This window comes from Rhinoderma darwinii, chromosome 4 (assembly GCF_050947455.1).
Source record: "Rhinoderma darwinii isolate aRhiDar2 chromosome 4, aRhiDar2.hap1, whole genome shotgun sequence".
Classification (NCBI taxonomy): domain Eukaryota; kingdom Metazoa; phylum Chordata; class Amphibia; order Anura; family Rhinodermatidae; genus Rhinoderma; species Rhinoderma darwinii.
In genome coordinates, this window is record NC_134690.1 from 55548905 (window position 1) to 55575105 (window position 26201).

The following is a 26201-nucleotide window of genomic DNA, read 5'->3' on the forward strand; positions in this document are numbered from 1 at the left end:
GGTTAGGCATAAGAGGAGTACATACCCAGCCCAGATGTGTTAATGGCTTTTACAGACTTCTTCATCTTGTAGAGAATCGTGCGGTCAACATCCAGGGCCTAAGACAAAACACGGAAGTCAATATGTAAGAATGGGCATGCCTTACAAGTTAATGTATCAGCTAGTGAGAGATGCTTCGTCAGCAATACAATTATAAACCATAAATTGTGCTAAGTGCAGAAAGATAATCAATAAGACGCTATCAATTAACTCTGTGGTCGGAAGCCACTCAAGAGGCCGAGTATTTATTTCATGCTGAACCGCTGTGAATATTAGAGGAAGGTTTAATGGCATTACACAACCATACAGAAGATAAGTCATTTCCCATTGCTTCTATAGCATCAATATATGCCGCAGTGCCATACACACATTGTAGGTCACTCAAATTAGTCCCTGTCCCTTGTTGGGCTCAATCTAATTTCCCCTTTCTACATGTACATATTCTATAGCCAAATTTTACTATGAGTTTTTCTGAAGAGCAGCAGGAAATTAGGAGAACAAATTCCATGTAGAAGTTGGTTAAATTCGAACCGATGACCACTGAACTGTAAGGCCCCATGCACACGACTGTAGATATAGTCTGTAATTACGGTCTCATCCATTTCTATGGCCGACGGACACCTTCCCGTATATTTAAGGGAAGGTGTCTGTGCCGTAGAAAGACTCCGCAAAAGATAGGACATGTCCTATAGTTTGCTTTTTACGGACCATGCTCCCATACTTTATATGGGAGCACGGCCCGCGAATGCGGGTTGATGTCCGCAGCCGTCCGTGCAAGTAATAACGGACCGTGATTTTGGGCAACGGTCGTGTGCAGGGGGCCTAAGAGAGGCGTAATAACCACTGAGCCACTAAACAGCACAACATGAGGGTTCAAAAATTTAGAGCAGTAGTCCAAGCTTTTTTAATTTTACACACCACATTCAAATATAGTAGGTTGTGTCTAGTAGCTATATTCATTATAAAAAAAATGAAGAAAGACCCTCTAGCGCAGGGGTAGGGAACGTCTGGCCCGAGGGCCGTATAAGGCCCACAAAATCATTTCATCTGGCCCTGCCAGAACGCACCGACTTCATTCAGACCGCTGCCGCGTTATTCACTACTTGGCTCCGTCCTCCCGCTCCTAAATGTGAGTGACATCACTCACATTTAGTAGCAGAAGGAGGGCGGACGGAGCCAAGTAGTGTCATTTACTACTAGTGAATGAGATGGCGGCGTTCTCAGTGAGGTTGGTGCGTGCCGGCCCGGGAGTGGACCAGTCTAGTCATCTGACCGGAGTCTCCTGACCACACGGACGTGAGGTCAAACAACTCAGGTCAGATGACTGGACCACTCCCAGGCCAGCATGAACCGAACTCACTCAGACCGCCACCTCTTTCACCAATAGTGAACGACACGACTTGGCTCTGCCCTTCCTCCTCCTGCTCCTAAAATGTAGAAATTTATCTGAGGCCTCATGTAGAGTAAGGACATAAATGCATTTGGAGTGAGACGCGGCATCCTACAGACTGCCGCCGCAAAGCAAAATAATCGCGTCGCTGGCAACGCACGCACACACACACTGCATAGTTATTAAAAACTTAAAGAGGCTCTGTCACCAGATTATAAGTGCTTATCTCCTACATAATCTGATCAGCGCTGTAATGCAGATAACAGTGGTTTTTATTTTGAAAAACTATAAATTTTGAGCAAGTTATGAGCTAGTTTAGATTTATGCGAATTAGTTTCTTAATAGACAACTGGGCGTGTTTTTACTTTTTACCAACTGGGCGTTGTACAGGAGTGTATGATGCTGACCAATCAGTGACCAATCAGCGTCATACACTTCTCATTGTTCCAGCCCAGCTTCCTTCCCTGCACAGGGTGATTGTTACAGCGTGATTGTGCAGTGAAAGACACTGGGCTGGAACAATGAGAAGTGTATGACGCTGATTGGTCACTGATTGGTCAGCCTCATACACTTCTCTTCACAATGCCCAGTTGGTAAAAAGTAAAAACACGCCCAACGGTCTATAATGAAACTAATTAGCATAAATCTAAAATGGTTTATAACTTGGTCAAAAATGATCGTTTTTCAAAATATAAACCACTGTTATCTACATTACAGCACCGATCAGATTATGTAGGAGATAGGGCTCTTATAATCTGGTGACAGAGCCTCTTTAAGTGGTGTGACATCCTACAAATGGCGACTACAAAGAAAAGTTGATTCAGAGTGGGGTGAGTTAATTAAATGTTTGACCAAATATAGCAGGATAATTTTTAAGTTGATAATTTTGTATGGCCCGTGAATGAAGTTATAAATATCCAAATGGCCTTTGGCAGAAAAAAGGTTCCCGACCCCTGCTCTAGCGTAAATCATCTTCTCTGCTGAAACATGATCTATTGGACATACAGGACCATACTTGCCAACTCTTAGGATGTCCTGTAGACTCCCAAAAAAGATGGAGGCAAATCTCCTGGGTGTCCGGTTTCCTTTTTAAAAAAGAGACCCCCCTAAACTACAGTAATCAGTTTAGGGCTGAATGCACACGTTGCATATTACGTGCGGATTTTCCGTGCGTACTTTCATGCGGCAAATCCGCAGTGTAATAAAGCACCAGCAAAGTAAGAGCGTGTCCACACAGAATGGAATTGCCGCAGGAACTTTCTGTAGCAATTCCGTTGAAAAATGCAGACATTCCTCTGCGGCAAAAACGCACCATTTCTTGTGTTTTTTTTACGCCAGAAAATGGTGCGTATTTTGCTGCATTTTTCACAATGTTAGGAGATGGAGACAATTCTGGCCACTTTCTGCAGCAGGAACGGACATGCAGCGGTCCGAAAAATACGCACCGCAAGTCTATTTCTGCTCGGAATTTTTATGTTGCATGTGGATGAGATTTGTTAAATCTCACCCACTCTGCTGCTACTGTATAATGCTGCGTTTTTTCTGTTTGAAATTCCATCCGAAAAGACGCGGCAATTCCGCAGGGTGTGGACGAGCCCCAAATGAGATTACAAGAAATCAAATTGTAAATTGACCTGTGGTGCGTATTTTAAAATCTGCTGCGTGTCAATTTATGTTGCGTATCCGCTTGCGAATTGTATCTGTCTAGTGAGAAAGAAAAACGCACCAAAATACGCAGCATAAAAACGCACTTATTTCCACATCAAAATGTAAAAACTTCAGCTAAAACGCACCACACGGTGCGGTTTTAGCTGCGGAATTACGTGGGTACACCTGCGGTTTTTATGTGGATTTTCCGCATCAAATTAGACAACGTGTCCATTCAGCCTATAGCTTAAAAAAATGCTGATTTTGAATCTGTAATTTTTATGGTTCTACTCTCTTGCATTCCCCCCGCCGTAACTCTATAAACGGGCATGCTGATGCATAGAGAGGACTCCTAAGCTGGGCGATACAATGGAGAGGACTCCTAGACCTCGTCATCACCATGCAGCGCATGGCATGGCCCTCTCTAGGCTTACAGTAGGGGGAGCGAGTAGAAAGATAAAAATGACAGATTTGGAATCACCGTCTTTTTAGCGATTTACTGATTAATGTAGTTTAGTGGGTATTTCGGAGGTGACAGTCTCTTTAAAATATACTCACCTCTCCTCAATCCAAACTGTAGAAACTAGGAGAGGGGGGGGGGGGGTGTCCTGTAAAATCTGGTCCGAGGCCTGTATAATATTAGCGTGTCTGGTCTGTGGTCAGTATTACTTTAATGCGCCTCACATTAATAGTAATTAATCCCATCATGTTTCTCAGTCATAATGGGTTAATGTGCGAGGTACATGATGGGGGTTAATTACTATTAATGTGAGGCACATGGAGGTTAAATTCATCACACCTCGTGCCTCACATTAATAAGTGAATGAAAGCCGTGTTTATTTCATTTTTTTACAGCGTACACATCATAAATGATGCAAAAAAATTGTTGTGCGCGCCATTACTGAATGTGTGAATATTTTATGTATTGAGACTTATTTTAAGGTTTATTGTAAAAAAGGTGAATGTGTATATTTTTTTAAATTTGAAAAATACTTTGTTTTTACTTTATTTTTAAACTTTAATGTACTGACATATATCAGATATGTGCCAGTACATTAGCCTGTGGACGGATAATACACAGGCAGTTGTTAGGACATACTTGGGTATGCCCCAACAACATGAAATATGGTAAGACAGCCCTGGGGTCCGTCAATAGACCCTGGGCTGTCTGCCCATATATGGTATGGCCCTCGATCGCGTCACAGGAATTCCCTGACACGCGATCCAGGGGCACCCCCCCTGCTCATTTTCTCCTGAATGCTGCAGTCAGCTGTGATCGCAGCATTCAGGGGAATAACGGCGGAGATGAGGTTTCTCTGATCTCCGCCGTTATAGAGCGGGGCTGCGGCTGTGTAATACAGCCATTGCCCCGCTCCTGACAGGAAGTGCGCGCGCGGTCAGCATGAGGTGATGCGGCCGGCGCTGCACTAATGAGCGGCAGTTCAGGCACTGGAGACAGAACATGGAGGTGTTTTGTAGAGCGCCCGCCATGTTCTGTCTTCAGTGCCGCCGCTCATTAGTGCAGCGATGGCCGCATCGCATCATCCTGACCCCGCGCACATGTCATGACTCAGGAGCGGGGCTGTGGCTGAATTATGCAGCCGCGCTCCCATACATTCATGTATTACTATACTGAGCTGTGTGGCTGCGCAGCTCAGTATCGAAATACAGGAAATAGCGGTATCGAACCGTTTAGGGATGCACAGTATCGAAACAGTATCGAAGTTTCGATGCACCGTGCATCCCTATACTGAGCAGTTGTACTGTTCGGCAAGACCTGAATCCGTCAGGACCACGGGACTGACGGGTTCAGTGACAGCTGGTCCTGATCCACCTGTAATCGATCACATTAAGTTATGACCTTTGGGCTCGTTCACATTTCCATTGATGGGTTCTGTGGCAGCTTTCCGTCGGACGAACCCATCAATGGAAAGGCAAACAGAAACCATAGCTTCTGTTTGCATTAACATTGATTTCAATGGTAATGCTTCCGTTGCTAATGGTTTCCGTTTGTCTCCGTTCTGTAACGGGCCGTTGTTTTGGCAGAATCAATAGTGCAGTTGACTACAATAGCGTGGTCAGCAAAAAGGTGGTGATAGATGCAATGTATAAACCGTGAACACTCATAAGCTCCCCTTAGTGGTGGCTGCAGGCAGTCAGAATGTTTGATTCCCTGTCAATGCAGGGGATTTGGAGCTCTGTATCAGAATAACAAAGCTGACTGCTACAAAGACATATTAAGGGTCAGCTCACACATTGTAAATTCTGCAGATTTTCCGCAACGGAATTAGTTGCGGAAAATCAGCAGCAAAGTGGATGAGATAAAACAAATGTCACCCACACGCTGCGTAAATATGGGGCGGAAAAAAACGCTCAGAAATTTACCTGCAGTGCGGAAATTTATTCCGCAGCATGTCAATTGTATTTGTGTAAACCATGCATATTTGTTGCGGGTTTTCCCCCATTGAATTCAATGGGGAACACCATCAGACTGCGTGACCCACCTCCTAAAACCTACAAACATGTCTTCCATTTCGTGTCGCATGAACACTGCCCTGCCAGATTTCTAACTCCCCCTGTCCTCTCCACAACACTATACTCACGTACTTCATCATAAGAACGCAAGCGGGAGCACATCTGAAGAGGAGAAAGAAGGTCCCAACATGGCTGTTAGCGGTAACAGTAAGGAATGCAAGATAAAACATCATGCCTAAGGCTGGGTTCACACAGTTTTTTGACGTGGAAACCGCGCCGCAAAACTAGTTAAAAACGGCCCGAAAATGCCTCCCATTGATTTCAATGGGAGGCGGAGGCATCTTTTTCCCACGAGCGGTAAAACCGTCCCGCGGGCAAAAGAAGGGACATGCCCTATCTTCGGGCATTTACGCCTCTGACCTCCTATTGACATCAATGGGAGGTAGAGAAAGCGTATTTCACGTAGTTTTAAGCCCGCGTTGCTCAATGGCCGCGAGCGAAAAACGCTGCGAAGATCGGCGTGCAGGCACAGGAAAATCTGCCTCAAGCTTCCAATTTTGAGGCAGAATTTCCGCCTGCAAAAAACTCTGTGTGAACCCAGCCTTAAGAGTAGGCGCTGTAAATTATAAGTGTGTAGGTTAATCTTAGGTTACCCTAATCCTCTCTTTACATAATCTGTGTGTTGAATCTTTGGGAAACCTTTGGATTTGATGAATCTGTCAGCAGAACAGTCATTTATGGCAGCTTGTATTCTGTCTCTGGAGAGGCGGAAACTGGCATAAAAAAAAAATCCTTCTGACAGGAAAGCCATGTATTACTTTTTGGCTTCACTATTGGAAAACTCCTGTTTATGAATAGGACGTATATAGTATATAAGAGAATGGTCCTAGTACGATTTCCAAATATATTAGTGTAGGGTCACCAAAGGCCCTCTGACTGGCTGCATCCAGGATGCAAGTTTTCAGTAACCATTGAGAATAGGAGACGGGAGCAAGGCTAGAGGTCACCAGGAGAACAGCTTGTGATGACGGTGGAGAGATGTCTGGCTCCAGCCTAACCACGGTGCAGACAGGTCTCCTAAAATCAGTGCCAGGCACAGGATGGCTGCAACAACGAAGCTTTAAACAGTTCCCGCTGTCAGTCTCTTCCTGTAATTTGGCCTTCTTTATAGACCAATTAATTCTTACACTCTTACTATGGATTGAAAGGAAAGCTGGAAACAACAAAATTGAAGCTGAGCTCTGCCTAAGGCCTCATGCACAAAACTGTAGTGGTGTGCACAGGCCTTGATTTGCGGCTCGGACGGCTGCGGAGTGTCACCTGCGACCGCCCGCAAATCACGGCTCGTGTACATTGCCGTGTGCATTCATTTCAACAAGCCTGGACCTCAAAATGCGGCCGTAAAAAGACATGTCCTATCTTTTTTCGGTCCAGGCCCCCGGGCAATGCACGGACCATGGAAACCACGGTCGTGTGCATGGGCCCATTGGAATGAATAGGGCCGCAATTCACCAACGAACGGAACCCAGATGTGAACGAAGCCTAAGGCCATGTTCACACTGAGTTTTTTCAGGTAGAAAAATCTGCCTCAGAATTCCTGAAGGAATTTTGAGGCAGATTTGGACCAGCCTGCACGGTCACATTTTTTGCGTTTTTCAGGCACAGCCATTGAGCGCCGCGGGCAAAAACTGCTTTCTCTGCCTCCTATTGATTTCAATGGGACGTCAGAGACCGAACAAGAGAGAGCACGTCGCTTTTTTTTCCATCCTCAGTCTCCCATTGAAATCAATGGAAGGCGATTGCTAGTAGTTTTTTGGCACGTTTTCTGAATCAAAAACAGCGCCAAAAAAACTCAGTGTAAACTATCCCTAAGTTTCTTGTGTCTTCTTTTTTATTATTATGTTCAGGTTAGTTTGTTTTAGGGCACCTGTGAACCCATGTCAGCTGCCAATCACAGTGACGGACGCTGTGCCTGGCATAGGATTATGAGCGACAACAACTAAAACTGGAGGGGCACCTTATCCATACTTACTCGCCTCCTTCTGTGGGAATTATAGACAAGATCTTATAGACAAGGTCTCAAAATAAAAGTTCCGGCCAGAGTTGATAACACAATAACCATTCGAATTTCAGAAAAGGATTTGATTATTTTTCATTCTGAACGTCCTTCCCATCATATAACACAGGATTTCTATTCTTAGTCTGGTAGGAGCTTACCCATGCACTCATAGTCGACCCCTGTAATATGCAGTAATTCACTGTATATCAGCAACCAAGTTTGGGAGAGAAAAGCTACAACTGCTCAAATTACATTACTGGCTCAAAAAATAAGTTCTTAAGCAGCCCAAACATTCGATAAATGTCGGCAGACCCCACAATTTCAGAAGGACCTACAGTAATCTAATATCTTTACTGCCCCCTGGGACACACGTTTGATTTCAACAAGCCCTAAACTTTGTTCTGCTGGGAGAAAAGCGGCTGTTAGACTAAGTTCACACTAGCGTTAGTATTTGTTTACCTCTCTTCCGTCAGTGGAAGAGAGGATCGAAAGATTAAACAGAAAGAAACGGTTCTGTTAGAAGAATTACCATTGAAATCAATGGTAATTCTGTCTCGGTTGCTTTCCGTTTGTCTACGTTCACCAGGTTGTTGTTTTTTGACAGAAGCATAAGTGCAGTCTGCAGAACTGCTGGTTTATACAGGAATATACATTTTATATATATATATGTTCGCCACATTAACTATAAACGTGCAATTAATACATGTGAACCTATGGTGCTCTGTGTCGTGACATTTGATGTCCGATATATTTGACATCCCTGGGTGGGATGATATTCATTTTACCAAGTAGGGTTCCTCTAGATGCCCCCATGGTGACTACGGTCACATTATATTAGGAAGGGCTTTGGGGTGTCCCCAAATTCTGTGTTATTGCAGCTTTAGTGTGATCATCATATGATCCGCTGCTAGTTATGGGCACTGCTCTGTAAATTCCATCAATTCTGGTGGATGATACATTGCAGTGCTCATTCAATTGTGTGGACGATGCTCAGTTGCGGATATTATAAATTTTTTCTATTTGCATACCTCTCTCGTAGTCCTGTTGATGCTGGCGCCTGCGCATTGGGACTGGAACGCAAGTTACGTGTCCGCGCATGCGCAGTGACAACTGCTCCGCCTGATGCGTTCCACCGGATTGAATATCCGGTTTGGGCGCCATCTTGGAGCATGCGCAGTTGATGCGCGCGGACTCCACACGCCGGCTATGCGGACATTACAAACACTGTTAACTGTAAGTATATTTACTTCCACCTGGATATAATTGGCCCCTGCCTCCTTCCATATCATCCCAATTTGTCACTATTTATGATGTTTATACACGATCTAAACATATTTTACACTGTCCATTATTGGCCTTTTAAATACAAAGAGATGCACTTGTGCACCAATGTTTGTAATATTTTTGAATAATGCTCTCACATACATAATGGGTATTGTACATTTAATAACTTGATTGTTAGCTGATGTATGTTCCCTCTATTTATACTTGACACCATTGTTGGTTTGTGATAGCTTGAGAAAGGTTCCTGTTGAACCGAAACGTTGCTGTGTTTGAGGTGAATAAATCCACCCTGTTTTGAAGTCCTGGTGCCGTCACTACATCCTATGCTGTTTTGTATATACAGTGGAGGAAATAAGTATTTGATCCCTTGCTGATTTTGTAAGTTTGCCCACTGTCAAAGACATGAACAGTCTAGAATTTTTAGGCTAGGTTAATTTTACCAGTGAGAGATAGATTTTATAAAAAGAAAAACAGAAAATCACATTGTCAAAATTATATATATTTATTTGCATTGTGCACAGAGAAATAAGTATTTGATCCCCTACCAACCATTAAGAGTTCAGCCTCCTCCAGACCAGTTACACGCTCCAAATCAACTTGGTGCCTGCATTAAAGACAGCTGTCTTACATGGTCACCTGTATAAAAGACTCCTGTCCATAGACTCAATGAATCAGTCTGACTCTAACCTCTACAACATGGGCAAGACCAAAGAGCTTTCTAAGGATGTCAGGGACAAGATCATAGACCTGCACAAGGCTGGAATGGGCTACAAAACCATAAGTAAGATGCTGGGTGAGAAGGAGACAACTGTTGGTGCAATAGTAAGAAAATGGAAGACATACAAAATCACTGTCAATCGACATCGATCTGGGGCTCCATGCAAAATCTCACCTCGTGGGGTATCCTTGATCCTGAGGAAGGCGAGAGCTCAGCCGAAAACTACACGGGGGGAACTTGTTAATGATCTCAAGGCAGCTGGTACCACAGTCACCAAGAAAACCATTGGTAACACATTACGCCGTAATGGATTAAAATCCTGCAGTGCCCGCAAGGTCCCCCTGCTCAAGAAGGCACATGTACAGGCCCGTCTGAAGTTTGCAAATGAACATCTGGATGATTCGGAGAGTGATTGGGAGAAGGTGCTGTGGTCAGATGAGACTAAAATTGAGCTCTTTGGCATTAACTCAACTCGCCGTGTTTGGAGGAAGAGAAATGCTGCCTATGACCCAAAGAACACCGTCCCCACTGTCAAGCATGGAGGTGGAAACATTATGTTTTGGGGGTGTTTCTCTGCTAAGGGCACAGGACTACTTCACCGCATCAATGGGAGAATGGATGGAGCCATGTACCGTCAAATCCTGAGTGACAACCTCCTTCCCTCCACCAGGACATTAAAAATGGCTCGTGGCTGGGTCTTCCAGCATGACAATGACCCGAAACATACAGCCAAGGCAACAAAGGAGTGGCTCAAAAAGAAGCACATTAAGGTCATGGAGTGGCCTAGCCAGTCTCCAGACCTTAATCCCATCGAAAACTTATGGAGGGAGCTAAAGATCCGAGTTGCCAAGCGACAGCCTCGAAATCTTAATGATTTACAGATGATCTGCAAAGAGGAGTGGGCCAAAATTCCATCTAACATGTGTGCAAACCTCATCATCAACTACTAAAAATGTCTGACTGCTGTGCTTGCCAACAAGGGTTTTGCCACCAAGTATTAAGTCTTGTTTGCCAAAGGGATCAAATACTTATTTCTCTGTGCACAATGCAAATAAATATATATAATTATATATAATTTTGACAATGTGATTTTCTGTTTTTTTTTTAAAATATAATCCATCTCTCACTGGTAAAATTAACCTAGCCTAAAAATTCTAGACTGTTCATGTCTTTGACAGTGGGCAAACTTACGAAATCAACAAGGGATCAAATACTTATTTCCTTCACTATATAGATATATATATATATACACACACATATACATACATACACACATATATATACATATATCCCCAATCATCCCTGTATATTACCCCACCATCCCTGTATACAGAGTTTATGGGGGTAATATAAAAGGGATGATTGGGGTTGTATGCAGGAATGATGGCTGGTAAATACACAGATAATGGAGGTAATATACAGGGACCCCCCATCATCCGTGTATGTACAACCCCACCATCATCCCTGTATACAAGACCAATCATCCATGTATATACCATTGGGGCACGCGGGCATGGCGGACACAGTGGAGCAATAGGATGCCTGAAACGCCGGTAAATGGGAGAAGTACAGCAGACTCTGAAAATATGCGCTGGCTGCTCACTGTTCAACACAGAAAGGCACAAGGTGAAGTTATCGCGCCTGACTTGCGCTGAGCAGTGAGCGGCCAGCGTTACATGGTGAATAATAGAGCAGGAAACTCAGTTCCCTGCTCTACTATACGAGTAAACCGTATCTTTCTGGGAGGCAGATAGTTGAAACTGGTATTAAAAAAAAATGCGCAAGAGGACCTCAGTTATCTGCGCTGAATTTCAGTTTCAGGTTTTTTTCTGATTAATAGCCCAGCCCTACTTCATCGGATTATTTTTCCGCAGGCCCTTCAAAGTAGTACAAATGTCAGAAAACTGTATATAAAACGAACAAAAAAATAAAAAATACACCAGAAGCATTGTAGGTTGTTCACGATGTAAAAGTCCCTTTTACAAGAGCAAAGACCGAAGGCAAAAGGCAGATTTCAAGCCAGCAAGAACAGGTCTCTGAGAACTTGAAACACTTGGAAATGCCTGGAATTCCTCAGAGATGTTAAACTTCACATTGTAAATAAATTCTGACCTGTCACCTCCCCACAGAATTACAGTATAAACAATACAATGTTCTGCAACCTGTACTCTCCAGCTGGGAGTTGTAGTGAGAGAAGACACACTTTTATAGGGTCACGGTGACATGCTGATTCATGGCAGTTGTGTAGTGGATCCATAAGGCCCAGTTCACACAGTTTTTTGCAGGCAGAAAAATCTGCCTGCACGCAGTTTGAAAAGTTTTTTCAGCCACGGCCATTCAGCGCCACGTGCAAAAAACGCCGGGAGAAATGCTTTCTCTCCCTCCCATTGATGTCAATGGGAGGTCAGAGACAGAAACGCACGAAGAAAGGGCATGCCACTTTTCCCCGCAAGCTTTTTTTCCGGCGAGCGGGAAGAAAACATCTCCGCCTCCCATTAAAATCAATGGGAGACGATTTCAGACGTTTTTTGTAGCGGTTTCCGCTGCAAAAACCTCCATGCGAACAGGGCCTAACAGTGGTTTAGTAAGTCCAGCACTCACACATCAGCGCCACTGATTGGTAAGTTAGGTCATATCCCTGGGCATATATTTATACTGCAGCTCTACTTTTTCAGATTGGCTGTTGTAAATATGCACAAGCTCACAGGAGACAAAAAGACAGACCCTTTAATAAACAGAAGGCATTGCGCTGATCAGCTGGTCACCCTGGGAAGCCACATCTGGCCATACATTTTCCTTTGCTGTAACATTACATGCCGGGAATACAAATGCATGTACACCCATGTAATGCATGGATGGACTGGGTCTACCAAAGCAAAAGCCACTCTTACATAGCAGTTCTGGCTCATAGAGAAGAGGACCGTCCTTCATAATGTTGTGGGAGAGTGTCCCCCTAACTGCAGCCGTGTCACATACTGACCAGTATGTGACATGCTCTGTGTAGTGTATGAGTGTGCTGTACATTGCAAGGAGTGAGAGGGGGGTGGCCCATGTACAAACCAGAGCGCTACTGAAATGTTTACAAGCAGCGGCGCTCAGGCAATATCGTAGGGTGGGAGTTTTTTTTAAATTTAATTTTACTTCCACTTATTCTATGTGATAAAATGGCCAGATAAACAAATCTCAGGAAACTCCTTTAAGGGTAAGTTCACACGTAGCGTAAATACTGCAGATTTTCCGCAACGGATTTCGTTGCAGAAAATCTGCATAATAATGCAGTAGCAGCAAAGTGGTTGAGATTTGAACAAGTCTCAGACACTGCGTAAACGATAAACATAAAAAACGCTCAGAAATTGACCTGCGGTGCGGTTATTTAATCTACAGTTTGTCAATTGTATTTGCATAAGCGCTGCCTTTTTGTTGCGGGTTTTCCCCTTTAAAGTCAATGGGGGGGGGGGGGAAGTAAAAACCACAACAAATAGATGTCGCGATTTTTCTGGCTGAATTCCGCCGTACAAGTGGCAACTCATAAAAAAAAATTAAAATCTTTTACTTACCCAGAATTCCATGCTTATTCGTCCAGGCCGGCCTCCTGGGATGACGTTTCATCCCATGTGACTGCTGCAGCCAATCACAGCAGGCTGGGCTGAAGGACAGCAGAGGGACGCGTCGCCATGGCACAATTTAGTTCAGATTTTCGGCCGGAATTCCCTGCAGCGCCCAGGGCGGATGCATGGTGTGCTTTTATGTAGCGTATCCACCCAGTGTGAACATGCCCTAAAGAAGATCAATGGGCTTCAGCAATGGAGTAGTCCGAATTTAACTCTATATAAACATTTCAATTGGAGATTTTCTATAGGGACGGATCTAGCAAGAGGTTATTCTCAGATATTTCTCTAGTCCAGATCAGCATTGTTTACAGCAAGAAGGTGGTGTCGATGAAAAGTGAATATTGAGAGTAAACCATAACGCAATGTCATGAAGGAACACGACCTAAACCAAATGAACCCAATCCAAACATATTAGGAGAGGAGGGCAGGAATTTTACCATTTATCATTTAGGCTGGGTAAATATTTGTTAAGGAAAATCCTGACTAGTTTTTAACAAACAGATAAGAGAAAGTGGGTTAAAGAGGCTCTGTCACCAGATTTTGCAACCCCTATCTGCTATTGCAGCAGATAGGCGCTGCAATGTAGATTACAGTAACGTTTTTATTTTTAAAAAACGAGCATTTTTGGCCAAGTTATGACCATTTTTGTAGTTATGCAAATGAGGCTTGCAAAAGTCCAAGTGGGTGTGTTTAAAAGTACAAGTCCAAGTGGGCGTGTATTAGGTGCGTACATCGGGGCGTTTTTAATACTTTCACTAGCTGGGCGCTCTGATGAGAAGTAACATCCTCTTCTCTTCAGAACGCCCAGCTTGTGACAGTGCAGATCTGTGACGTCACTCACAGGTCCTGCATCGTGACGGCCACATCGGCAGCAGAGGCTACAGTTGATTCTGCAGCAGCATCAGCGTTTGCAGGTAAGTCGATCTTACCTGCAAACGCTGATGCTGCTGCAGAATCAGCTGTAGCCTCTGCTGCCGATGTGGCCGTCACGATGCAGGACCTGTGAGTGACGTCACAGATCTGCACTGTCACAAGCTGGGCGTTCTGAAGAGAAGAGGATGTTACTTCTCATCAGAGCGCCCAGCTAGTGAAAGTATTAAAAACGCCCCGATGTACGCACATAATACACGCCCACTTGGACTTGTACTATTAAACACACCCACTTGGACTTTTGCAAGCCTCATTTGCATAACTACAAAAATGGTCATAACTTGGCCAAAAATGCTCGTTTTTTAAAAATAAAACCGTTACTGTAATCTACATTGCAGCGCCTATCTGCTGCAATAGCAGATAGGGGTTGCAAAATCTGGTGACAGAGCCTCTTTAAGACCGACAGTGTACTGCACCATTCACACACGGCTCAGGCTTAGGAGAGACTCAGGCCGAGAAGGGGCTTAGAAGGGGCTTAGGCGGAGTATAGGCTCGGGCTTAAGGCCTGTTCACATCAGTGTTAGGGTTTCGTTGATGGGTTCCATCAGAGGAGCCAATCGACCAAAGGCAAAAAACGGAAACCATAGCTTCCATTTGAATTACCATTTGTTTCAATGGTAATGCTTCCATTGCAATGGTTTCCGTTTGTCGCCGTTCAATAGCGCAGTCGACACCCTTAGTAGAGGCTCAGTTAATCTCCGTAATTTTCCATTCCGACCTGTTGGCGATTGTAATAACACTCACAGCGAATATATGTTGGTTTTTTTTAATGGCACTGCTCAAACGAGCAGCCCCCTCCATCTGCCTGTATGATCAAATTCCCAGTCTCTAAAACGTTGGGATCCTGAGGCTTCTATTTATGGGCACCTTATATTAACAGTGCCCATATTGTTTATTGTTCCAAATTTACGCCAGCCCCCTCTATATGTTTTCCGCTTGTATAAGGCTCAATAACCGCTCTTTAAACCAAAAGTTTTTCATTAAGTAGCAAAGTAGATTATATTTTCCATTTTACCAAGTAGGAGTCAAACCCCTGTGGATAATGCAATGGCAAAAATCTTAAGTGGTCACTTAGAATGCTGTGAGGGATAGATTAGAAACAGCAAGAAAAAAAACCTCAAGGAAATGTATTTACTGGCGAATTATTTTGTTTTTTACTATTTCATATGGGAAAGGTCTTTAAGGGTATGTGCACACACACTAATTACGTCCGTAATTGACGGACGTATTTCGGCCGCAAGTCCCGGAACCTAGACAGTGCAGGGGGCCGGGCTCCTAGCATCATAGTTATGTACGATGCTAGGAGTCCCTGCCTCGCTGCAGGACAACTGTCCCGTACTGTAATCATGTTTTCAGTACGGGACAGCAGTTCCACGGAGAGGCAGGGACTCCTAGCATCGTACATAACTATGATGCTAGGAGCCCGGCCCCCTGCACTGTCTTCGTTCCGGGACTTGCGGCCGAAATACGTCCGTCAATTACAGACGTAATTAGTGTGTGTGCACATACCCTAAAGGGGTTGTCCTAGAATCTACAATTATCACCTATCCACAGGATAGGTGACAATTGTCTGATCGCCAAGGGCCCCACATCAATCACAAGAACGCGGATCCCGGACCCCTGTTCCTCCTCACTACTCAACTGCAGTGAGAAGTTCTTTGAATGGAGCGGTGGTCGAGCATGCCCACTGCCGCTGAAGTTTACAGTGTATAGGAATGACTAAACCAGCCGAGTACAGCGCTCAGCTGTTTGTCAGTCCCATAGACATTGAATTTTGCGGCGGGCGTGTGAACTACCATCACTCCAGTCAAGCATCTCCATACTGCAAGGAGTAAAGTGAGGAGGATCTGGGTGTTCAGTACCCCCATTCTTTCGATTGATGGGGGTCCCAGAAATCAGACAATTAATACCCATCCTGTGGATAATGGTAGACTCGGGGACAACCCCTTTAATAATGTTTTCTTAACACATAAGATGTAATATGAAGGGGCTGACCTACAAGATATACGCAATCTACTGGCATATATAAACAAAATACAGCATTTCTTTTAGGGTGAATCATGGGCATTAGACATACAAAAATATCCATCTGTCAATATACTGGGTGTCCTAAACGTCAGAGAGAAATTAGTCTTTCAACGGTCATTGATCATTTGATCAGAAGGCTTTTAACGGAATCGGACTTAAAGGGAGTTTCCGGTTTGATGAACATAAAGTTTAATCACAATATAAATAAAAAGTTCTGAAATTAAATTTATTTAACCAGTTTTATTGAGGTTTACAGCAAATGTAATAGACCCGGCTACATTCTTCCATCCGGGCCGCTAACTCGAGCGCAGATAATGTCATTTTCGCAAATGACCCATTTTTTCTTCCGAGGCATTAAAGTGGGTGAGTGTGAGGAAAGAAGAGACAAGAACAGCAGGAATGCAATAATACTCAGCGCAACCACCAGGAATGTCAAAACGACGCAGAAACTCAATGGGGTCAATTCAGCTGCTGTGCGGGCACAGACCACTGCCCCCAGGGACGTACCTACATCGACCCCATGTAGGGAGAAAAACTATAGGGCTATAACGTTACAGGCAATTTCCTGATGTAATGTAATTATCAGAATTGCAAGAAATTCAACTTCGACATCTATACAGGTGCTTTTGGACAGAAGCGATGGACATTTATGGCAGCCTGTATACAGTCAACGGTCAACCCGTCAGCTCATCACAACAGCTTTTCTGAGCGGTCCACTGACAATACACAAAGCTGTAAAACGCACCCATCTTCCGCTGACGTCCCCTGCAAAGCCTTTATTCAATTACTCTGGGTAGGCCGCAGGACTGTGTCAGGCGGGAAGTAAGGCCACAAGGGGTGAGAGCAGTTTTGCCCGGGAATTAAACTTGAAGGGCTAGTTCACTTGGAGTTTACAGACGCGGCCACCACGCAAAAATACTGCCTCCCATTGATTTCAAACGGGAGGCGTGACAGTGACATGCGCCTTCTTGTTAACGGTTCCGTCTCTGACCTCCCATTGAGATCAATGGGAGACAGAGAAAGCGTTTTTCGCCCATTTTTCCTGAAGGAATTTAGAGACAGATTTTTTTCTGCCTGCAAAAAAATTCGTGAACAGGGCCTAAAGTGGTAATCCAGGACCTGTTGGTTAAAAAAAATATATATATATATATATTCTCTCCACAACGTCCACTTGGTCAAAAAGTAAAACACGCCCAGTTGTCCATTGAGAAACTCATTTGCAAAAAAATAATATAGGTCAAAAACGATCGTTTTTCTAAATAAAAAACTGCTGTAATCTACATTACAGCGCCGATCACATCACGTACAAGATAGGCCACTTATAATCTGGTGACAGAGACTCTTTAAGAGGTGTGTCCCAATACTTTTGTCCATATAGGGTATGATCGTTCCAACACGATGTAAAAACGGTATAACTTCACATGAGTAAGTGATGGTGTCTCATACCATAGAAGTTCCTGAGATTTACCAAGTACCAGTGCTCCTCTATTCTGGGGATGATCAATCCTTGAAAACAGGCCATAAATAGCTCTTCTCAAATACACTAGATGGGTTTTTACGACCTATCAAAGGTAGATTTGTCCACCACAGCATCTAAGCTTCAGATCTAGTCAAAGTACATTTAAAGGGAAATTACACTTTTATTTGACTAGGCACCTACAGCTATGTACCCAGCTAATCCCAAGAGCTGCATACATGGACATGGCGATGTAAACAAATGCAGATACAGCTTCAGACATGGTCCCCATGAGATCATCTTAAAGAACGGACTGGCAATACACTTCTAAGGTGTCTAGTCTAGGTGCTTAGCGTTAAAAGTGTAATTCCCCTTTAAAATAAAAGTAAAATCTCTAAAATAGCACACAACCATGTGAATTGCCAGTAGACCCGGACAGTGTTTTTGATCACAGGACTTGCGGTTTAATAATAGACAAGTGACAAGGACAGAGCCGCAAGCTGGATAGCGTTATCAGCACCATCATTAATATCATCCACTTATAAATGAAGAAACAAGAAGATATCCTCCAGTCTTTATACAAGATCTCCACATCTGCAGAAAGAACAGGATATGAGAAAAATATCAGCCCGGAGCTTCGCTACTGTGTCATTCAAACTTTAGTACAAAGAGTCGAAAAAAATACTATAAAAATATAAAATTCATAAAAATTAATATTTGTTTCCTCGAAGACAAATACGGGTTTCCAAAATACTATGCTCGGTTGTAGAGCCTCGAATACAATGCAAAAACTACAGTGAGGACTGACACAAAAACAGTAGAGAAGGAGCAACAGGAAAGGACTGTAACTTTGCATAACCTGTGACATTTCTACGAACGCTCCGTGACTATTCCTATGGGAAAGGTTACAGTGGCCCAAATGACCAATTATCACAAACCTATATGGAAAACCATGGCCATTCATTGAAAAAACTAAATTTGTGGATTATTATAAAACGGCACTAAGTGGCAGCAGATAAACTTTCTATGAATGATTTGGATCTTCAAGTTTAAATTTAGCATGAAATTACTCTAATTATATGAAAAAAATATCAGGCGCTGGGATAACACGGGCACCGTCCACCAACTTTAGATTTCACAATGTCAAGCCCTCTGGGTGCAGACTGTGGTCAGTTCAGTAACCTGCATGGCCCACTCCAAAAACAATCCATATGCAACTAATAAAAGGGTGACTAAACTTTTAAAAAAACTTTTGTCATGTCATAGTGACAGGTCAGAAGTTTTGCTCGGTGGAGGTCCAAGTACTGAGATCCCCTCCGATAGCTAGAACGAAGCAGCCGGGTGAGCGCTGTGTCACTTAGTTCCTGATCGGCTTTTCTCGGAAAGCAGAGCGAGCGGTGTATGAACTCAGACTTTCTATTGAGCCCGTACAACGCTCTGAGGAAAGCCGATCAGAAATGACGTGACGCAGCGTTCGTTTTAGCAATCATTGGGAGTCTCAGTGCTCAGACCCCCCCACAGATCACAACTTCGTCACTATAACATGTCAAACGTTTTAAAAGTTTAGTTACCCTTTAGCTCTTCAAATACTGCACAACAGTAGTGCTCATTCTTTACAAAACATTAGAGACCCACCAGTAAGGCCTCATGCACAGTTCCATCGGCCGTTGTACGGCCGCTAATGACTGTTCCGTCAAGCACGGGCCGCACACGAATGGCTTCCGTGTGCAGTCTGTTGTTTCACGGACCAAATTCAATGAAAAGGCAGAGACTGTTCCGTCAAAAACGGGCAGGAGTAGGACCTGCATTACTTTTGACGGAACGGTCGCACGGTTCGGTTAAAACAACGGTGTGCATGGCCCCATTGAAATGAACGTGTCAGGGTGCTGTTGAAAAAACGGATAGCACCCTTACGGAAAAAACTGAAGTGGGCATGAGGCCTTAGAAATCACATTACTATTTTATACAGTACACTTCCTTTAATCCAGCAACGGGACCATAGAAAACAATATATCTCGCGGGAAAAAGACGCCTCCGCCTCCCATTGAGATCAATGGGAGGCATTTTCGGATGTTTTTGACGAGTTTTGTGGCGCGGTTCCCGCGTCCAAAAACTTGTAAAAAAAAACTGTGTGAACATAGCCTTAGGTTGACCCGTCTGTGCCCTGGTGTCTGCCTATGCAGCTGCTGACGCATCCCCCAAGACGTCCTCGGGGATTTCACAGCTGCCTAGGCAGACACCAGGGTAGAGACAGCCCTTTACATTCCTGGACCCTCAGGAAGGGGACTCAGGAGAGAGACCATGATGTGGATAATCTCATGAGGTATTTCGGCAGGAGTTTTTCACCAAGTTGCTGGGTAAATTCCTCAGCTGCATAGTGACAGCTGTCATTGGGCCAGATGTGGAGCACTGTCACCACTGTTTTAGGGGAAGCCTTTTCCCCTGGCATGGTGACAATGTTTATTAAATAAACCAATAACATACTGTCAGGGTGGCTGGGCTTTATAAGAGTCAGCGTGGTGGGGTCTTTGCCCCATCCTCCCTCCCATATTGTCATGTATTTGTACGGTCACGGCTCTTTAAAAACGAGTGGACATATGGTGACGGTTTGGCTTAAGCTTATGGTTTAGCGGAGTATCTTATTCTTGGTTTATATTTAGTCATACATTTGGTTTGTTATACCTGTAATAAAGGTTGTGGCCAAATTTTATACCGCCAGATCTTGGTTTTGTACTTTATTAGTCAATTCATTAGCTTGACAGGTATGTAACGTTGTATAATATAAAGATGGGACATATTACATCCATCCATTGAGGATTTGAGCATCTATGAGTAGGAACTGTATTGAGGAGTATGCAGCAAGAGCATATGAACAAACACCCATCCCACTACAGCAGGGCTGGACTGGCCCACCAGAGCACTAGAGGATGACTTTGGAGCCAATAACTTGCCCTTCGAGTCTAACACTTATGGGTTGTTTCACAAATCACCTATATGAGCTTACTGGCGAATTGTCCTGTATTTGCAATAATAACAAGGTTTACGATGTAATTAAAGGGTGGACGTGCACATATTTTGCATAGAGGGCCGGTGGGCACTCATAATAACTTCCTCTGGTTGGCCCAAGTAATCCCAATCCAATGCTGCAGTGCAGTCCAGATCAGCGCTCACTCCAGACCATCTTCCCGAGTTTAATGTGTGTTGGGGGTTTTGCCGGTCTAGACACAACTGTGTCTCCCTGCCGGGGTTTCAGAATGTCCCCAGCTAGTTCCCTTTAGTGGGTATAAATATACGTTACATGCCCCGCTAGTGAATGTGAATGACTATGCTAGACCTCCACAAGAGCATGAACCTGCGCTAGTGCCTTCCACTGCCCGCTTTACCGGTTACCAGGCAACGGCCTGAACGTATCCATCTCGCTTCTTGTCAAGCATCGTAGCTCTAGAATTTTTCTTTGGGGAGTCTCCCTAAGGCCTGATTCACATGAGCGCTGTGCATCTTGGACGTGCATCCGTGCTTAGTGCTGCGGGACACGATGTCACGCATCCCCCATAGATGAATCTATGGAGGGATGCAGGATGCGTGAAAAGATAGGACATGTCCTATTTTCCCACGGACCCTTGAAACAATGGCTGTGTGAACGGCCACATTGAATTACATAAGTCCGTGGGACGGCCGTCCCACAAGACGTTTAACACGTTCGTGTGAATCAGGCCTAAGGCTCCATACTAAATATCACATTGTATACCATAGTTTCCCTACAGAATGAGTTATAAACCATAGGATAAAACAAAGCACATTATATTCCGCTGAAATCCTGTCAGACATTGCTTCATTTTAGACATGCCCCCATCCATGAAGAGTGTAATCTCTATTCAGTATAGTAAATAATGGTAGAGCAGTAAGCTGTGGACGGAAACTTACAGAAACGCCGCCATATAGTGCTCCTAGGCAGAGTGATTCACATATGTCATCACTTATAGATTAACTTGTTAGAATAAATCACACTATAAACAGGGAATTGCAGCGTCTGCAGTGAACAAGCTGGAGGGATTAGTGCATGAGCGCCGTGCGTGACCGTGCTCTCTGATGGATTGCTTTTTATGTAACTGGGGCAGATACATGGTATATCCATTATTCTATGTGATCGCACATGCGTCGGCTACCGAGCATTTGCATGAATGCATTCTGACCAACCCCAAACAAAGAGCTATAGTGTATGTTCAAATAAGTATATAGTGACACTGTTTATGTCATCTTGAATGCCAAATCGTTATTACAGAGATATTTCTACCTTAGACATTTATGGAATATCCAACACATCTATCGCGACAACGAAGGTCACCAGGCGTCTGTCCGGCCTGGTGAATAAACGGAGAGGAGGCCGCGCACGTTATGGCATATTCCATAAATGTCTGATGTGGGAATGCCCCTTTAAGTTACATCCATTAACCATTTCGCTATTAGGGGGTTCAGGATAATTTTTACACAAATAAAATAAAAAAATCTTATAAGGATTAGATGGAGCCGCTGGTACATGTGCTATGTAGAAGTGTTACATAGAGGACACTATTGTATCCCTCTAGGACGTAATGCAAATACGAAACATATAGAATAAAATAATGAAAATAAAACAATAAACTAAACTGATCATATAGTACAAAGCATGGGATGAGTATAGATATAACAACCATGTATATACATAACCAGACTCTTCTCCAAAACCTGGACTGGATAGTCGTAAAGAACACTCCATTTTTACGACCATCCGTTCCAGGATTTGGGGATGAGTCTAGTCTAGTCTTAGAGATATACTTGGTTGTTATTAGTATTAGTATTTCCAATAGAAAAAAAAATATGTTTGGGACCGTTGGGAACGAACACATTCAGGCCATCGGTGAGATGACATCAGCACATCACCGCTGGCCTAAACGGTCAATTAAGGTGGAGAACCGCCAAATAACCGAGAAGAGAACCAGAAAGTTGCAGACAGCGACAACCATTATATGGAGGTAAGAGGACACACGGGAAAACCACTTTAATGTGTACAGACGTACCTACTTTCAAGAACCTGCAAAAGATCTCTGCTTGTTGTCCGTGAATAGTAATAGTCTTGTTTATATCCAAAAGCTGAAAACCGGTCGTGATCATGCCCAGCTGAAACAGGATTTACAGCTCATTCTATAAAAGAGCTGTGATACACTGTAACGAGCTCTGCTTTGTATCATTAGGACATGATCATGAATAGTTTTTAGCCTCAGGATACAAACAAAAATATTTCACTCACTGACAACTAAAGGAACAATTCACATGGCGGATTTTGCGTGTGCGGGTCCCGCCGCAAAATTATTTCTGCTCCCATTGATTTTAATGGGAGTTTCTACCTAGCGGAATCCACTCGAAGATCGGGCAGGACACTTTTATTACCCCGCTAGCTGAAAAAAAAAAAACAGCTAGCGGGAATAAGCAGCATCCGACTCCTATTGAAACGAACGGGAGGCGGTATTCTGATGTATGAGATCTTGAAAACTTGATTGGAATTGATACTAAAACATTTTAGGAACATAATTTAGATGGTATAACTTTTCAACACAGGGACAAATAAGTTAGTTAAAAACCAAGGATGTAATTACTAGATGCAGCTCATGTGGGTGCTAAGAATCTCGTTGCAAACTGGGCTCGTCCCCATGTTAATGGGTGGTGAGAACCTGTACAGTGATGTGGTCTCTACAAGTACTACAACATTAAGAATAAAAAGGGAACTTCCTGTCACAGGTGATTAGGAGTGTGATGGTGTCAAGCAGCAGCTGTAAAGGGGCCTAAATTTTATCTTTGCACACCATTGGTGATGGGTAATGCGGTGTAATATTCAGGAGCAGAGACAAAACGTGCCAGTCTATACTCCAAATACAACTGTATATTCCTGAAAGCAAGAGAACAGATCCATATGTTCCAGTGTCCAAGATACACCCTATTATTAGGTTTATTTAACACAACAATGCTAAAAATGCCACAGAACTAGATCTAGGGTGTAACGTCTGTCAATGTTAATGGTGGCGATACCGTGGGATCTGTGTATTTAATCACATGGCCGTCTTCAGGAGACCATAGCATGTAATTCATAAATTGTAGGGTCTCAGGGTTATACAGTCAACATGTAATTAGTAAATGCCCCTTCTCAGCCGTCCTGATCTGTGTACACTGAACCGATCATGAACGGCGATGATTCACAAGACATTTCTTCAGCACGCAGATGAGCTCAGGCTAGGCCGGCCAAGATATTACAGGGCTCTTGGCTGCAGAGACTGTAATAAAATAAAAGTTACATCATGCGGAATAGGATGACATCATGCAGCTAGCGTTCTAAGGGATATGAACTCTTGAGGTTAAGCATGCCAGGCAAAGCCCCAAGTGTTCGAAAAGAGAGATGTTTCCGCGGAATTTAGAGAACTTGTAATGTTAAGTAGATCGTTTCTGAAGAACAAATTTTTTCCCACAGCTGGATGTTTAAACATAGGACATACATTACCGACTATTTATGGTCCAAGTCAATAATATATCATTACGGTAAATTACTTCTACTGGTCATTATTCTGGCTGCCACAAGGCCACACTTAGACGTGGTGGATGTGTTACAGATTTGCGGTGCAAATTCCGCGCAGATAATTCGCATTACTGTACAATGCACGTGAATGGAGCTTTAAAAAAGCCCATCCATATGTAGAGAAAAAGATCATGGCATTTCAAATCTGCACCAAGCCTAATTTGCGGAATTTTCAAATATTTCCCCTATGGATAAAATACGCTGCAAACCCGCATCAAAACCAGCATGTAATACATGCAGATTTTTTCCGTCACGTTTGTATGTATCCTAAAAGGTATATTTTCCTCGTATATGACCTGTTTGTCATCTATTCCATGGTGGAATGGATAACAATTGACAAAAAGGACCGATGCATAGGATGACAGAAGTTGACTTCGGTCACATTGATTTTTCCATCCATTGGCCCACACACTTCAGTGGTGAGTGTTTTTCTGTATATTGAAATCCATAGGTCTTTCGGCAGTCATTTTTTTCCATTAGTCATCCCATTCATTTCTATGCGTGACATCTGTCATGAGACATTATGGACGTTATCGTTAAAGATAGACTTGTCCTTTTTAGGGTCCATTCACACGAGCGTGAACAACGTCTGTGCGCTGCGCATGGAAATCACGCGCAGAACACCGACCCATTGATTTCAATGGGGCCGTTCACAAATGCAGGAGTTTTCAAGCAGCGAGAGTCCGCTGCGTGAAACTCACTGCATGTCCTAAATTGGTGCGTTTTCACACACCTACGCGCCCATTTAAGTCAATAGGTGCGTGAAAACCATGCACCGAACACGGAGGCACATCCGTGTGCGGTGCGTGATTTGCGCATCAATTCACGAGCGTGAATCTGATTTCCTCGTGTGAATGTTACCTTACAGTCTGTATGGCAAAGAAATTTCAGCCTCCTCAGAGATGCTTGGCAAAGCAATCAAAAAATCTCAGAAAGAAGATAATTTCTACACTAAGCTAGTGTAGGACTGGGAGCAGAGGATCTCTGGTGTGGAAAAAAAATTTGGGTTTTGGAATCACTATATACATGCATAAGAAATGCTTTGCTAGAACACGAAAAAAAGAAAAAGAAATGTAGCAAAACCAGCTTCATTTTCATAGCACAATTTCACAAAGAAGCAGGATCCCGGACAACAGGTCATTGGGCCCAGGATGGCCCTTGGGTCCAGTTGCTAGCTGAGAACTTGTTGGGCCTGTGCGGCCAATGCGATTTCGCAATAACGTTTAAATTGCAGGTGTCTGAGAGGGAGTTGCCTGTAAGGCCCCCATGCATACGACCGTTATTTTATGTCCGTGTGCTAGCCGTTGTTCCTATCCCTGTCCATGTTTGCAGCTCGGTCTTGCCCATTCAAGTCAAAACTATGGAACATATGTAACGGATGTGGAGGACACACTGATAGCAAAAAAACGGACAACGGATTAGTTGTTTACGGACCGCAAAATACCAGCGGTCGTGTGCATGTTGCCCAAGTGTTGGCACGTCGGGGGACCACGTCAGGCCAGCCTGCTGCTCCCTAAACTGACGCGAAAAAATAAATCCTAATAACTAGGATACCAATGCTGAATGAATGCGAATACTAGCCAAAAACACAACGTTTGACAACTATCATTTTTGTTTCTGTCCATGTGACTTATTTTACTGGGAGTTTTGATATAGCATTGGAGCCCCTGAGCCCATCACATTGAGGACATAAACGTATATGCAGATGTTATGGTGAAGTGGACGGGAAGCCAAGGCTGCCCTCTGCCAATCATGTAATTATGTTACTGTCTAAGGCCTCATGCAGATGACCGTGTTCTTTCCATAATATACGGACCGCATGTCGGCCGCATTCCCTGGACCGAACACAGTTCAGGGAGCCGGGCTCCTAGCATTATAGTTCTGTATGACGCTAGGTGTCCCTGTCTCCCCGCTGGACTATGGTCCGGTACTGAAACATGTTTTCAGTACGGGACAGTAT

At 43.7% G+C, this 26201-nt stretch overlaps 1 protein-coding gene across 3 annotated transcripts in view; it reads right to left on the reverse strand.

Moving 5' to 3' along the window:
• Positions 1-26201, reverse strand: part of ASAP2 (ArfGAP with SH3 domain, ankyrin repeat and PH domain 2) — a 217378-nt gene that overhangs the window by 151829 nt on the left and 39348 nt on the right. For all 3 annotated transcript variants that reach the window (XM_075861122.1, XM_075861123.1, XM_075861125.1), the window contains exon 2: positions 26-98. In XM_075861122.1, coding sequence (XP_075717237.1) covers positions 26-98 — 73 coding nt within the window. The remainder of the gene's footprint in view (positions 1-25; positions 99-26201) is intronic.